The sequence below is a fragment of the Fringilla coelebs genome (assembly GCF_963513975.1).
Source record: "Fringilla coelebs genome assembly, chromosome: 6".
Classification (NCBI taxonomy): domain Eukaryota; kingdom Metazoa; phylum Chordata; class Aves; order Passeriformes; family Fringillidae; genus Fringilla; species Fringilla coelebs.
The window spans coordinates 4,695,699-4,711,862 of record NC_140034.1 but is presented as its reverse complement, the minus strand read 5'-3'; the positions used below and the strand labels follow the sequence as shown (position 1 = coordinate 4,711,862).

The following is a 16,164-nucleotide window of genomic DNA, read 5'->3' as shown; positions in this document are numbered from 1 at the left end:
TTCTGGAATTAAAAACATGCTGCCTTCCAGGCAGATGCCATTTTCTTTATTATTTATTTGTGCTAGTAAGTAAATTGAAAATTGTGCTTTTTTAAGGGAAAGGAGCAGATGCACCCTTGTGCCATTAAGTTGTCAGAGCTGAGCAGATGAAGCACGAAGCATTTCTGCAAAATTGTTCTCACAAGTCTCATTTGGGGAAAAAAAAAGTTTAACCTGCAAGAGAAAGGGATGAAATCTGTAATGGAACAGGGCTGGTTGCTTGGTATATACAGACTGATTGAAAGTAATCAATCTTTTCCTTATTTGCTGCACTTTAACCAGCTCTCCTTTGCTGAAAGAGTGCAGATTTGCAGTAGATATTAGGAAAAAAAAAATTTTTACTGTGAGGGTGGTGAGGCCCAGAAGATGAGGATCCCCCATCCCTGGTCTGGGGGTCGTGGTGGAGAGTTTTTAAAAGGAAAGGTGATGGATGAAGCTTCATCAGTAGCAGGATGGAGTTCTGGAATGAAGCTGTAAGTGCTGGACTTGAAAACCAGGCAACATCTGCAGGGATGAGTGATAATGTGCCATGGAAAACCAGAATTGCTTTAACTGATGATTAAAAAAGAGGATATGATTAAAAGAAGCTGATTAGATGAAACCAAAGTGACAAGACAAAGCAGCAGGGCATCCAAGAGGGGAGAGACACAACTGATGGCAGTAGGACATGAATTATTGATTGAGATCTCCACCAGAAGTCTTTGCTTTTTCTTATCTGGGAAGGCAGAGAATGAATGAGGAGCAAACAGAATTATTAAGCAGCTTTATCGTTGCATTGGAGTGGATAATTAGGCAATTAGGATTACTAAAAGTTGGCAAAGCAAGAGGCCCTGAGGACTTGTGCTCCTGATTTCAGAGGAGGGTGGAGAGGGAAGCAGGGAAAAGCTTTGGGGAGAGATTTGGGGGTGCCTTGGGGTGAGGCTGCGAGGCAGAGCCAGGCTCTGGCACCCAGCCAGGGCAGAGGGGGCACAGGAGACTGGAACATGAGAAAGAACTGTCTGAGGATGGACAGTCCTTGGAACAGCAGCAGGGAGGGATGTGACAGTGATGACAGGGGTGCCAGGATGAGGGAAGAGATGAGAAAGTTGACTCCATGTTCAGAAGGCTTGGTTTATTATTTTATTATGTATATTATATTAAAAATGATACTAAAAGAATAGAAGGAAGGATTTCATCAGAAGGCTGGGTAAGAATAGAAAAGGAATGAATAACAAAGGTTTGTCTCTGACCGAGACAGTCTGGACAGCTGGACTGGGATTGGCCATTAATTAGAAACAACCACATGAGACCAATCCCAGATCCACCTGCTGCATCCCACAGCAGCAGACAATCATTGTTTACACTTTGTTCCTGAGGCCTCTCAGCTTCTCAGGAGGAAAAATCCTAAGGAAAGGATTTTTGATATAACCTGTCAGTGACAGAGAGAGATCAGGAGTGAAGGCCTCAACATAAAAAGGATCTGGAGCCAAGTGAGTGCAGAGGAGAGCACAAAGATGCTCTGAGGGCTGGAGACAGGCTGGGAGAGGTGGGGGTGATCAGCCTGGAGAAGAGAAGGCTCTGGGGAGACCTCAGAGCACGTTCTGATTTTGGGCATGCAGTGCCATACACCCTCAGTGTCACCTGCTGTCCCCTCCTGAGCCTCCTGGCTGCATCTGCAGAGCCTGGGCTGCCAGAAGGGCTCTGCTCACAGGGCACTGTGACTGTCCCTGTGGCCAGGTCCCTCCCTGAAGGGCCAGGCAGACACCACAGGCTGCTGCTCACCTCTGCAAGTGAGCCTCCCTTCTTTAGCACCAGAGTTTCTGAATAGCTGGCTGCACATCTCGGAGGGGAAAGCTGGGTAAAACTGCCCAAAAATAGCACATTGCATCTGGGACTGGCTGAATCCATCCTGGGCTGCTCTGAGGCCAGTGCCAGACCTGTGTGCTCCTCCTCTGTGCTCCTGCCTGGCTTAATCTTAAGCTATATGTTATTTAAAATTAATTTGCGGAGATGCAGACATTATATAAATCACTGAGGAAATGTCAGATTATGTTTGTAATTTGCTGAAGTGCTCCACACTCATCTTACTTAGCTCCCCATGAAACCAAGGGATCAAAATTAAGCTGAGGCAGAGAGTTTGGACCAGCCAGCATCCTGAAAGTGCTGTGGAAGATGAGCCAGCACTGCAGACACTTGTTAGTAATTCACACCCAGAGAGACTCCTGGAATTTCTTCAGGACATTCAGTGATCAGAGAAAGGAGGAGTAAAGGGGATGATGAAAAATACATGGACTGGAGTATTTCTTAGTAATTATTTGCTTGCCCTCATTGGCAAGTCACCTGGTGTTCTTGGAGAGTGCTGCATTGCCATGGGAAGGTGCCAGCCACAACGTTCCTCTCCCAAGACCAAGCCAGAATATTAATTATGGATTCTGTTGCATAATTAGAGCCTGAAGCCCAGAATTAATTGATGGTAGCTGCTTAGCATAGATATCAATTCTACCTTGGAATAATGCTCTGTCTCCTAGCCACACACAGATGGGTAAATCACTGGAGCAGTGAGTGCTCAGTTTTGGTGACACAGGGATTGTCATCTCCTGCCAGCTGTTAGAGCAGTGCACTGGTGACATGAGGAGTGTTTGTAATTCGTGGTAACCCAGTGCTCCTGGACTTGTCCTGGCCCCAGCCTGACAGGGCTGGGACCTTGGCTGTGACAGCTCCTCACTCTCTGCTCCTTCCAGTCCTGCCAGAGCATTGAAGGCTTTCTGACCTCCTGCCTGAATCTCATTAATTTGGGGCCATTATTTTCCTCAAAGGCTGTGGCTGCATTAGAGCATCCCCTGGAGAGGCACCAAGTCAGGGAGAATCACCTTGGGATGTTTTTCCTGTGGCCTGGGTTGATTTCCAAAGGCACCTCACGGCTGAAACAAGGCTGGGTTTAATAACAAACAAATGTGTAACAGCAAATAAAGATTTGTACCATGGAGCTGCTGGGTGCTGCCTGTTGTTTGGTGGAGCAGAGGGGAGCAAAGCCAGAATCTGTGTTCATTAAAAATAGGTAATAGAATATTCTTAGCTCAGCTCCTGCCTCTGCCTTGGCAGAAATACTCTGGAGTTAATTGCTGCTGTTGTTCAGCTGCAGCAAAGTGGGTCAGCTATTGGTGAGATCACTGATCCCATGGAATTGTTGGGAGAGGTGTAAAAATAGGCTGTGTGCTGTGCTCAGCTGGGGTTTGGGCCAGCTGAGCAGTGCAGCTGCAGGTGCTGTCCCCAAGCCCTGTGGGTCTGCAGCTCTGTGCCTCAGCCACTGTCACCACTTCTGGCAGTGTCACACCTGGAAACCCAGCCCAGGGCAGCCAAGGGTTCCCTTCCTCTCTGGGATTCCACTGGGAGTTCCCTCAAGCTGCACCAAGGGAAATACAGGTTGGATGTCAGGAAAAAGAAAGGGTGATAAAGTTCTGGAATGCTCTGCCCAGGGAGGTGGTGGAGTCCCCATCCCTGGGTGTGTTTAACAAAGCCTGGATGTGGCACTGGGTGCCAGGGTTGAGCTGAGCTGTTGGGGCTGGGTTGGACTCGATGATTTTGAAGGTCTCTTCCAACCCAGGGGTTCTGTGATTCCAGGGCATGCAGGCTTGGGCTGGCAGAGTGATTTATTAAAATGATGGATATTGATCTACTACCGATATCCAGCTGTGAGGGACAAAAACTCTCTAACAGTTTAAAGTTAGAAAGTGTGTGTTTGTGGTGGGATAGCTCCCAAATACACACCACAATTTACAGGTGATTACAGAGTCCTCTTATCTATACAAATACTGAATACCCAAAATACAAATGCATATTCATCACTTTGGTACATCCCATTCCCTGCCTTGTATGGTAATTAGCTCAAAAGCTATTAGGCACGCATAGTTTGTTCCTTGAAATGGGTCGGTGGTCCCTTTCACGGGGAGGGGTCCCAAAATGAGGAAGTAAGTGAAGCCTTCCTCGTTCTGACCTTTCTACCTTTTCCATGCAAATATGACAAATGAACCCTTGGTAGAACGCCCATTCCCCATCTTCAATTGGTTTCAGAACAGAGGAGGCCACAATTGTCTCATGTTCCTAAAAGCCATTTATCAGTTTCTATATTCTTCATTAAAAACCCAGCTAACCAAACATTATGTTGACAAGCAATCAATTATTAGTTAACTACTCTTAACTTCATCAAGGCCTACCCATTGATTTTGATTAACTCTAATAAAGCTTATTTCTAACTAAAGCTTCAGCTCTTCTAAAATCTCTGAATTCCTTAAAGTTCATGTCTCAAGAGGAGGATTGTGGTGGCACCTTCATAAACTGAGTTTTGTAGGGCTTAGCCTATGCAGGCCAGGACTGATGGTGTGAAGAGCTGACAAAACAAGACCTCTTGTCCTCTTCTCGTGCTGTGTGTGTCCCTCTCCTGGATAATTCATCTTTTTTTCTCAGCTCCCCATCAGAGATAAATGCACCTGTGCCTCTTCTATGTGTGTTCCCCTTTAGCTAATTTGGGATCTTTCTGTCAGGTGTTGTCCTTCTGAAGGTGTTGTGTTGCTCACACTTCAAAGGGAGAATTCAAATGGCTTTGAACTTGTATCTGAGATATAAAATAGCCATTTGCTGCTGGCCCTGCTGTGCCCCCTCCCCACTCACAGAAAGGCTCCTTTCAGAAGGGTGCTCTGAGTGATGCAGACACTGATGTTGCTAATTCCAGCTTTGAAGAGACATTTCATAACAAAGCAGGCTTGGAGATCAGGTCTGAACCCAGAAACTTTGTGTTACATTTGGGATTTAACATGCCCTGGGAGAAACATCCCTCAGAAGGACATCCAAGAGCCCTCTGGGAGAGGTGAGAATCCTTGAAAAAACACACTTGCTGAGCCCCCCAAAACCCCCAATATTTAACTGTTTATTGCCTCTTACCTGTGAGCAGGAATTTGTTAAAATCCTGGCAGGTCCTTGTGGGCATTTTGTCTGGGTGCAGTGCAGACCCACCCAGTGCCCTGTGCTGTTTGTGACTCCTGTCCCCACTGCTGAGCCCCTGCAGCTCTTGGAGATCAGTGAATATTCCATCCCAATGCACCTGCCATCACACAGCTGTAATTCTCAGCTGCCACATTTCATTTTTTATTTAACTGTCAGGAGAAGAAAGTTGCAGTGCTGGCAGTAGAAATTTGCTTGGGTTGGTGATTTAGCACCTCCAGTGCCATCCCAGCCCTCTGGAGGCTTCCCAGAGCAGGCAGGGGCTATTCCAGAAAAGCAGGGCAATAAAAGGCAGCGAAAAACACATTTTTAGCCATCATTCCAGGCTCTACAAAATACAGGGGAGAATATCCACCTAGAGGAGGCCAGTGGAAGGAAATAACTGCACTGAAAGGTTTTCTCCTGGTCAGACACCCTGGGGTGTGTATGAGAAGTGATGGTCCAAAATCCACAGCCTGAAATACTGGTTTTTATTTTCCTTTTTAAATCTCTCTGAAGATGGGAATTGCTCAGGCAAAGGTGAGCTGCTTGCCTGCCAACTCCCTCCAAGAGTTTCTTGTGTTGATTTGCTGCATTTGCTTTTTCTCATGAATGAGAAAAGAGGAAATCTAATGTTCTAAAGCCTTATCAGCTTGTCAATTTAATTGCTGTCTATTTTAATGTTATCACTGTCATTTGTTACTAATTAATAGAAGCAACATGATTGTAGCTTTTATTTTTCCTTATTTTTCAGTGAGAAGCTGGATGGAGAAGCTGAAAGATAAGGTAGGAGGCTCAGTGTTTCAGTTCCTTTCAAAGCAAAGCCACTTTTACTTGCAGGAATAAATAAATTCTTGTCAGTGCAGTTATTATCTCCATACAGACAGTTGAGAAAGGGCTTAAATTTTTTTTCTGGGAGGCAAATGAGCCAGGTGCTGCTGGTACAGAGTGGTGTGAATGCACAAAAAAAATCCCTGATGGGTTGGAACTAAGGGCAGGAGGGCCAGAAGTGTTTGATTGATTTCTGTGCACCAGAAAATGACCTTGTCAGATAACCCAAGTTACTTTTTTTTTATTTCCCCTTAACTTATCCTAGAATAGTTTTGGTGGGAAAGGACCTTTGGAAGTCCATCTAGTCCAGCCCCTCTGCACTGAGCAGGGATATCTTCCCCAGCCCAGGTGTTTAGGACCCTGTCCAGCCTGACCTGGAATGTTTCCAGGGACCCCAAGGTAAAGAATTTGGTCCCATCCCTTTTCTCTACGTGCTGAGCTCGGTTCTGGATCCAAATCCAGAGGGTCTGGTGAGAGGCTGTGTGCCATGCCAGTGCCTCTGCACGAGGCCTTTCCTGCCCCCACCTGCTGCAAATCCCTGCAAGGAGAGTGATCAAACACAGCAAAGCTGATAAACAAGGTTCCAGACCCTGATCCTGCCTCCCTGGCATCCCAGGAGCTGTGCCAGCCACAGGCACTGATGGCTTTTTAGGCTCTGCTGCCCTGGAGCCAATATTGACATTTCAGAACGCTTGTGAAGCCTTCCAAGTGTTGTGTTGCTGACAGCAGAGCCATGAAGCTGGAAATGAGGTGACAGCAAGAACATTTGGTGACTCAACAGGCCTTGGAAATTCTAGAAGAGGGTCAGAGTAGAAACAAAAACCATCTCAAGGAGTGGGAGTGATGTCTGCAAAGCCATCCCTGAGCTCAGGCAGACTCACCCAGCCAGCCCAGCCCTCCCCCTGCTCCACAGCAAATTCCAGCAGCTCTTTTACCATCAGGTCAGAGCAGAGAACAGGGCTGGGTGTCTGTTCTGCAGGACTGGGGGAGGGAGGGTTCCAGGTGGGCTCCTGCCCAGCCGTGCTGAGTTGCCTTTCTGCCTGCACCAGGAGGGAGGCAAGGCTAGAGCAAGTCTGGAGTCCCCTTGGCCTGGGATTCATCCAGAGCAGGTGCTGGAAGGACAGAGAATGGTTTTCCCAGCCCAGGTAAAGAGCAGCCCCAGGCTGGCTGTGTGCCTGGAGGATTGCAGCATGCACAGGGCACTGCTCCTGCCAGCACCAGCACCAGCTTGGGGACATCAGTGGCTTCTCCTTGAAGCTGCAGCTTGTCTTTCCTCTTGCCACCTTGCTGGCCACCTCTGTCCTCCCCTGTTGCAGAGGGGCTGCACGTTCCTGACTCCAGCAGAGCTGTGGAGAGGCTGAACCTCGTGCAGGCAGAGCCTGGGCAGTGCCCAGCTATCCCTGCCTGGGGGCTGTGTACAAATCACAGATGGGATGGCACTGCTAGGAATGTGCCTTGAGCTGTTTTATTTTCCAGCATCAGCCTCATCACATGGTTTTGACAATGGGAAGATGCCAGCAGCTCACAGCTCAGGCAGCAGAGCAAGAACTCAATGTTACAACTCACTTTTGGTTTTCTGACCAATCACACAAAGCAAAAGCACATTGACAGTAGTTCCATCCAACCACTATCAGCACACATACCTTCAGTTAAACAATGCTTGCTTATTTCAAATACAGCACCTGCTTGTAAGCCCTAGAACACAATGCACAGAGCTCCATTATTCAGCTTAGAACTTCTAATATCTCACTAGATAGACTTTCTGCAGCTTAGGGAGTTATTCTAGACAAGCTTTAATACACAGACCATTGTTCTGTTTGTCCTTACTTTTCTACTTCTTACATATTTTTTCTGCTGACCAATCTCATGGCTGCTGCTTAGCTCTAACCACAGTTCTGCTGTCTCTGAGGCCTTTTGCAGCTTTCCCAAAACCCTCTGGTGTTATGGATTCCCACACCCAGCACAAGAACTGCTGTCCCTGAGGATCCACTGGTGTCCACTCCAAAGAGAGACTCACTCCTGAGCCACCTCCCTCCTTTGGGATCTTTCACCTGGCTCACATTTTACCTTAGAAAATCCCAGCAAAAAACACTCCCCCCCCCACTCCCAACCAGTTGCTGGTGTCACAAATCACTTCCAAATAAACCCATTCCCTCTTCCTGACTGAGTTTATCAGCACCAGTCTGTGTGCCCCTCTCATTTGCCCCATCCTCTGTTGTTTTATAATCCCTCCAGCCAGAAGAGGATTCTAGCACATCTCTGTCCCTCAGGTGTGACTGTGGGACCAGGGGCACAGGGCAGGGACAGATTTGTGTCTGGTTTCCTACAATCACTGTGCAAATGCTGCATTTGGTGGGGCAAATAATGGACATGCAGTTCCTCTCGAGTTGTCTTGCTGTTTTCTCAAAGCCCAGCAGGGCCAGGAAGGTCCTGAGCATGGACTGGGTATGTTAAAAGCATCCCTAAAGAAGCTACAGCTACCCCATAAAGGGGTGAAAATGTGGCTTTGGCTTGTGAAATGGGGTTTTCTATCAGGAAAGTGCAGAAGCCCTCAGAAGTTGGGCTGCAAGACACAGAAGGGCTGGGTTTGCATCACATCACAGGTTTTTGGGGTAGAAAACATTGATCTGGGGGCTGGGGGAAACCTGTACAGGGCCATGGGCTGGTCAGGTGTGGTGAAGGCTCACAGACAGGCTGAGGAGCTCATTGTCATTTCTGACATGGAAACTCAGCTGGGCAGCAGCTCAAAGCCATTTGCAGCCTCCCCTCACTGCCCCTGCTAGCAGCAAAGTTCCAGAAATAGAAAACCCCACGCTGCACTAATTAGGTCACCCAATTAAGGCACCTTAATTACCTCACAGAGACACAGCCTTCAGCTATGTCCTCACTAACCTCCTTTTCTGGGAGCTGGGCTCAGGCTGCAGCCCCTTCCCAGCACCTGAGCTCAGCAGGGCTGGGTGTTCTGGGAGGGGGTTCAGGGAACCTGAGCCAGGCAGCTGAAGATCCCTCAAGGTTTGGGATGCAGACAGAGAGGAGCTGTTAGTGTTGAAAGCACTGAGTGGGGTCTGGAGGGGCTTGGGGGAGCAAACCAGCCCTCCTTGGGGGAGGAGGGAGGGGATCCTCGATGGGGATCCATAGGAAAGGATCTGGTGCTGCTCTAATCCAAAAATCTGTTCTAATCTAAAATTCTAATCCAAACTGTGACCCAAACCCGCTGCCAAACCCTGGTCCAGTTCCAATCCAAACCCTGATCCAATTCCAATCCAAACCCTAACCCAATTCTAATCCTGATCCAAACCCTGACCCAATTCTAATCCTGATCCAAACCCTGACCCAAACCCTGATCCAATTCCATTCCAAATCCTGATCCAATTCCAATTCAAACCCTGATCGAAACCTGACCCAAACCCTGATCCAATTCCAATCCAAACCCTGCCCCAATTCCAATCCAAATCCTGATCCAAACCTGACACAAACCCTGGTCCAATTCCAATTGAAACCCTCACCCAATTCTAATCCTAATCCTGATCCAAACCTGACCCAAACCCTGATCCAATTCCAATCCAAACCCTAACCCAATTCTAATCCTGATCCAAGCCCTGACCCAATTCTAATCCTGATCCAAACCCTCTCCCAAACCCTGATCCAATTCCAATCCAAACCCGGATCGAAACCTGACCCAAACCCTGATCCAATTCCAATCCAAACCCTGCCCCAATTCTAATCCTAATCCTGATCCAAACCTGACCCAAACCCTGATTCAATTCCAATCCAAACCTGACCCAAACTCTGACCCAATTCCAATCCAAATCCTGATCCAAACTCTGATCTAAACCCTGATCCAAACCTGACCCAAACTGTGATCCAGTTCCGATCCAAACCTGACACAAACCCCAGTCCAATTGCAATCCAAACCCTGCCCCAATTCTAATCCTAATCCTGATCCAAACCCTGATTCAATTCCAATCCAAGCCTGACCCAAACCCTGATCCAATTCCAATCCAAGCCTGACCCAAACCCTGATCCAACCCTGATCCAATTTGTGTTATTGTCACTCTCCAGGTAAGTGGACACAGGCAGGCTAGTGCACCTGAATAGGTTTTTTTTTCCCTCCCACTCAGTGGATTATGGAAGAGAAGTAATTATGGTGTGTGTGCTGTGTTGCATTTTGAGAGCACAGATGAAGGCAGGTGGTTGTAAGCAATGGGCTGAGTCTCTCTGGGAGCTGTCTGATATCCTCACAGTTGGTGCCTGTGTCCCTTGCAGGTGTAAAATCCATTTTTGGGGGGTGTAGCAGGCAGAGGGTGAGGCTGCAGTGGCACAGCAGAGGAGTCTGGCTGCAGTGTGAGGAGAGGCAGAGCTGCAGAGGGAGCCAGGCTGTGCCTGCCTTGCCGTGCTGAGCCCACCAGCCCCACTTAGGTGAGGATTCGGAGGCAATACTTCAAAACTTAGGTTCCTTTTCATTTTAAACAGTAAAATATAAAATAGCAAGCACGTGGGAATATTTTCCTAAGGATTTAGAGTGTTTGGATGCGTAATTTTAGATTAGCCATGCTGTCTGTGTTTCTTGTTTTAATGGGCAGTGCAAACACACTGATCACAGCAATTGAATTGGGGCTGGTTCATTTTACTGTGCTCCCCTCAAGGTCACCCAAGGGTGTGAGTGCCCTCCCTCCATGTCACCATCCTGCTGCCATGCAGGGGACCTCTTCCCATGTGGCAAAAACGCCAATCACTTGGTTTTTTTAAATTTTAAAAGTCTAATAATAAAAAATAGCAATATAATAATAATAATAATAATAATAATAATAATAATAATAATAATAATAATAATAATAATAATAATAATAATAATAATAATAATAATAATAACAACAATAATAATAGAGTATTAATAATTTGGACAGTTTGGATTAGGGCAATATGAGATAAAAAAAACAAAGAGTTACAGACAGCCTGGGTACATTTTCTGGGCAAAATAAGCTGAAAAAGGACACATGTTAACAGAGGATTAACCCTTAAAAGCAATAGCCTGTTGTATATTCATACAGCTCATATATGATGCATAAATTCCATTCACACACAGGATTCTGTCTGGGCAGTGTCAGCTTCTTCCTCTTAATCCTAACAGAGTCTTTAAGCCTGAGCTTAAAGGAAGAAGTTCATTTCTCCTGATAATGGAGCAATAAATTCTCTTTCTCTGAAGGATTTAGGTGTCCTGTGGCTGCTATCTCACTGCAAGTCCTTTCTTTAAAAAAACTATCTTACATAGCACAGTTTCTATTTTAGCCTTATGTTATAACCTAAAACTATATTTAACATGCTACTAAAGAAAATTAATACAGCATAACTTTCTCACATAACACATTTAATATTCATTTTAATATTTGCCAAAAGCCAATCATAAAATACTCATTTTTCACACCATGCAAAGCCGAAGTGTTTGGCTCAAAGATTTTGAGTACAAAGCCAAGGAGGCCTTGAGATCACCTTCCTTTGGCAGCCAAGGTTTTCCTTCAAAACAAAAAACACTTCACCAGTTGCTGGTGTCACAAATCACTTCCAAATAAACCTGTTGACCCCATTCCCTCCTCTTCCTGACTGAGTTTATCAGCACCAGTCTGTGTGCCCCTCTCATTTGCCCCATCCTTTGTCGTTTTATAATCCCTCCACCCAGAAGAGGATTCCAGAACACAATGGCCCATCTCTGAGAGATCATCCCTCTCCTAAAGGCAGGCAGTGCAGGGTGTCAGCAGTGAATATCTGTCAGGAAAAGCTGAGTTGTGCTGGTGACCAGCAGCAGTGAGGAATCATCCCATGCAGGCAGGTGGTGGGGGCTCAGATCCAGTGAACTTTGAGGAAATCACCGTAGGGATAAATTGCAGCCCTTGGCTGGTGAAAATGGCTCTGGAAGATGGTTTTGGGAGTGTTGCTCTGTTCCTCTCTCCTCCATTTAGGCAGGATACATGTCAGGGATGCTGGTTCCTGTGGGAGTTGGAATAGCTGGAGCTCTCTTCATCCTGGGAGCGCTCTACAGCATCAAGATGATGAATCGCCGGAGGAGAAACGGCTCCAAGAGACACAAAAGGAAGGTATGGAAGCTGCCAGGGGAAGGTATGGAACCTCTGAACCCTCCTGGGGGAAGGCAAGCTCAGCCTGGCTGGGTCTGTGTGAGCTGGGGCACCTCGCTCACGGGATGGGGGCATCCAAATTCTCTGTGTTTGGTTCCTCTTTGCACCTCTCTGATGTTTGTTCTCCTCCCCCAGCAGAGGGAGTTTAACAGCATGCAGGACCGGGTGATGCTCCTGGCCGACAGCTCTGAAGATGAATTTTGAGTGGAACTGCAGTGCCCTTGGGAGGGAGAGCCCGTCACTTTCCAGAGGAGGGACAGAGGGGGAGGAGAAGAACGAGCGACTTTGGTGCTGCAGCGCTGCTCCCTCGGCTGCCCCGGGCAGGGGTGTGTCCCCAGCCCAGTGACAGTGACAAAGTGACAATGACAATGCTATGCTCTACGTGTGCCACCCGTGGTGTTTGTTTTGATACAGTAGTGGAGATCTCACACTCGCCCCCGGCGCCTCATTCAGAGCCACAGCTGGAGCTGATCCTTGTGGATGATTATTTTCCTCTCGCCCTGGTGTACTGTTTTGGTCCTGGCTGGCAGTAATCTAATCATAACAATAGCTCTCACCCATCCCAGGAATGGAAATCTTTACTGTGAATGACTTCTGTCCAATTCATTTTAAATGTTACATTACCTGAGCTAGAGTTCCTTAGTGCTGAGATTAGCTGCTCTGCTTAATTAATGAGTTGTAAGCCTGGCCTGTACCCCTGGCTGCCCGAGGAGTGCCCATGTACGGGGTTCCTGATCCAGTTTGAAGCACATTTCTGCCCCTGGGTGCCCCCACTCTCACCCCTTTCTCCTTCAGCTCTGCTCCACACTGCTTGGAGACACACAGGAATGGCCTCAGCATTGATTCCAGCTCCACATTCCCTGTCCATTTCCAACCAGCACTGTTGTTACAGCACAATAAATACCAGCACTCATCTACTGATGGCTGCTCTTGCCTGCATCTCTTGGCTTTTGCTCAGTGTGCAAGGAGGTGAGAGAAGAGGGCAGTCACAGATTTCCCAGCTTCTGCCTCCTCTTGGAAGGACACCAGCTCCAGGTTCTTCTCTTTCCAAGGCTGCATTCCCACAGGGATGAGAGTGGAGCCTCTGAACGCCTTTACCCCACTGCAAAATGCATTTTCAGCCCCTGAAAGCTGCGTGAACAGCAGCACCTTTGGGGGACCTGGATGGGCCTTGTCTCACAGAACCACAGAATGGTTTGGGTTGGAAGGGACTTTCAAGGCACCTGGTGCCAACCCTGACACCTTCCACCATCCCAGGTTGCTCCAAGCCTTGTCCAGTCTGGCCTGGAAAGCTTCCAGGGATGTGGCAGCCATGGATTCCCTGGGTCATTAGTGTCCAAACCATGGGATACAGAAAGGCACTAAAGCTCGGGGAGCAGTGCAGTCCCTGTTGAGGGATTTGTGACTAACTGGGAAAACAGCAAGATGTCAGCTGTGGAGGGTGAGATGTCCCCCAGCCCTGGCTGTGGGGAGGAAGGTGAATCCAGAGCACAGATGGGTGCAGGGGGCTGTGGAGGTGCCCTGTTAGTCCTGAGTGCTGAGGGAGACGGTGCTGGAGGTGCCAGAGGCATTGGGCAGGGGACAATAATGCAGCTTTGCCCAGAAATGCTGCCCAAATTGCCAGGGAAAGGGGTGCACTGTTGGGCTCTGCTTCCCACTGTGGAATTACTTCAATCTGACATGCAAAATCTCCACGTTTCTGAGGGGGGAATCACTGTTCTGTGGGGAATCATCCTTCCTGCAAGGAACAGTGACTGTTGTGGGAGAAGAAGTGAGCAGAAAATGAAGGGCAGAGCAGACGTGTGCTGAGATTGAATCCCCCTGAGCCTTTGGAGAAGTGGGAGGGAGGGGAGGTTGAGGAGGGCCAGGAGCAGGATTTGGTTCCCTGTGGAGGTGGAAGGGCTGTCAGATGGTGGGGACACGTCCTGTGGAAGTGTCAGTAGGATTGCAAGGCAGGGAGGGCTTTGAGGAGAGGTGAGCTCTCTCTTGAGAGGGTCAGGGCCAGCTCTGGACGTTAAATCATCAGGTGTGATGGTCAGCTCTGGACAAGCCCTGCTCAGCAGAGCCCAGGCACTCTCCTGAGTCTGTGACACCCTCTGGGTCACCTGGGCAAGGACAGGTGGGACAGCCTGCTTTCAAAATGCTGCTCTGATGCTCAGTCTTCCAGTCCCACAGCTGTGTGTGGTACCTCAGTCATCCATCCTTGTGTGGTACCTCAGTCATCCATCCTGAGCATGGGGAGCAGCCTGGGGAGACAGCATTTTTTGGGGTGGGGAGGGGTGGTATTCATCCCCTAATCCCTCCAGGAGAGGCTTTCCCAGCCAGGACTCCACAGTGCATCTCTCCCTTTCTGTGCCTGAAACATCAGCCAGGAGGGTTTTGCCTTGCTCAGAGCAGCTCCACATCTTTAAGAGGCACTGCCTGGCAATACAGCATGAAATCCAAAATTCAGGCCTCTCTCTCACACTGGAACTGGGCACTCCAAGTTCAGATGAAGTTTTCCCTCCAGAGTGATCTCTCCTTGTTTCCTTCTCCTTCCTAAGTCTGTGGGAGCTTGGAGGTGCTTGGCAGGTGTTGACAGTCCTGTGGTCATTCCTGGGAATTGGGAAATATTGTCCCTTGGGCTCTTTGATGATTTATTCCTGGTAGGGTATGGTGGGGATTGCAAGGTGGATATCTGATGAAATATCTGATAAAACACAGAGCTGCTGGGTCAGTCAGGAGGAGGAGGAGGAGGGATGGCTGAGGAAGGCTGCTGGTTTAAGCAGCTCAGGAGGATCCTTGTGGATGGGCTGTCACTTTGATGGATTGGGAAGGGCGGTGGGGAGGTGCTGTGGCCTTTTGTTGTACTAATAAATCCCCAGTTTGGGAAACACTGCCTTTCTGCAGGGGCAATCAGTTTCCCTGTCTCTCTTCTCCCTCTCCATCATGAACTGGAATTAATGAACTTGAGGAATTAATGAACTTGAGGAATTAAAGGCAACACTGCCAGTCAGAATGATGGAAGTGGGGTCTGACTGCATCTCTGGGCTGTCCTCAGAACCAGGCAGGACGTGGCAGGGGTGGCTTGGATGCTGGAAGTCTACAAGGAAGGGAGGCCCAGCTGCATGCACAGCTCAGTGTGGGCTCTCTGGTCTCTGCTGGAGGCAGGTTTAGGAGTTAGGTGGATTTCCCCAAGGTTTTTCTTGTGATCTGTCTGCTCTGCCAGGCCTGCCTCTGGCTCTGGAATGCTCCACCCAAGGATGGGAGCTGGGCACTGCTGGGAGATGGGAGATGGCAGCTGCTGGCCATTTGGAGGGGAGCTTTCTGTGGAATGGTTGGATTTGGTCAGCCCTGGAGAGTCCCCATGTCTTCAGCTTGAACTGGAAGCAAGGTGGGCAGTCAGAGCCAGCTGTGGCTCGAGGGAAGCTTGTGGGAGCCTTGGGAACTCAGTGTCTGCAGGTCCTTGAAGCACCAGCACCACTCAGCCCCTTCCCTTCTCATCCCAGGCCAATAGACTTTGGATTGGACTTGGAAAAACATCCTCCCCACAGCTCCTGGAGTTGGATTCATTCCCTTGGGTGATCAGGGGCAGCAGGGAGGGGATGGGGGGGTTGGTTCAGGAGGGAGCTGAAGCTCCAGTGGCCTCACACTGCTGATTGAATCTTTTCCTCTGCCTTGCCAAACCAGCAGCTTCTTTTGGAAGAGGCAGGGCATGGAAAGCAGCCAAGGAGGGCCCTCCTCATCCTCAGTGCTGGGTGAACTGCAAGGCCCTGAGTGCTGAGGGTGGTGACATTGGCACAGCAGCGTCCCTGCAGCAGTAACAACCCCTGGGCTCCACACAGGACCAGCCACTCACCTCCCTTTTGCATTCCCCTGATAGCACAAGGCAGAATTTCCTTGCAGGTGCTGCACAACAGCTTTGGCATCTCCAGCCCCGTTTCTGACAGGAGGAGCCAGCCTGCCTGGCAGCTCTTGCCCCCTTGGGATGCACCCCCACCACACAGCTGCTGATCCCTAAAGGTGTCTCTGAGGCCAGATGTTCACCCTGGCGAGGCTTCTCTGGACTGCTCTGCTCCCACAGAGAGGTGTGAGCATTCCTCCTGCTTCCCTGTGGTTTTCTCCTGTGGACAGGAGCAGCTCCTCATCCTGTAACCATGGAATGTAGCACTTTGTTAAAGGAAAACACTGGGAAATAAAAAGCTGTCCATCGGAGCTGACTCTTGAG

At 48.7% G+C, this 16,164-nt stretch overlaps 1 protein-coding gene across 1 annotated transcript in view; it reads left to right on the top strand.

Moving 5' to 3' along the window:
• Nucleotides 1–12,161, top strand: part of ARMH4 (armadillo like helical domain containing 4) — a gene marked incomplete at both ends in the record, with an annotated part of 53,191 nt that extends 41,030 nt beyond the window's left edge. Inside the window, 3 exons of the mRNA XM_084208637.1 lie at nucleotides 5,750–5,781; nucleotides 11,784–11,918; nucleotides 12,093–12,161. Coding sequence (XP_084064763.1) covers nucleotides 5,750–5,781; nucleotides 11,784–11,918; nucleotides 12,093–12,161 — 236 coding nt within the window. The remainder of the gene's footprint in view (nucleotides 1–5,749; nucleotides 5,782–11,783; nucleotides 11,919–12,092) is intronic.
• Nucleotides 12,162–16,164: the final 4,003 nt, after the last annotated feature.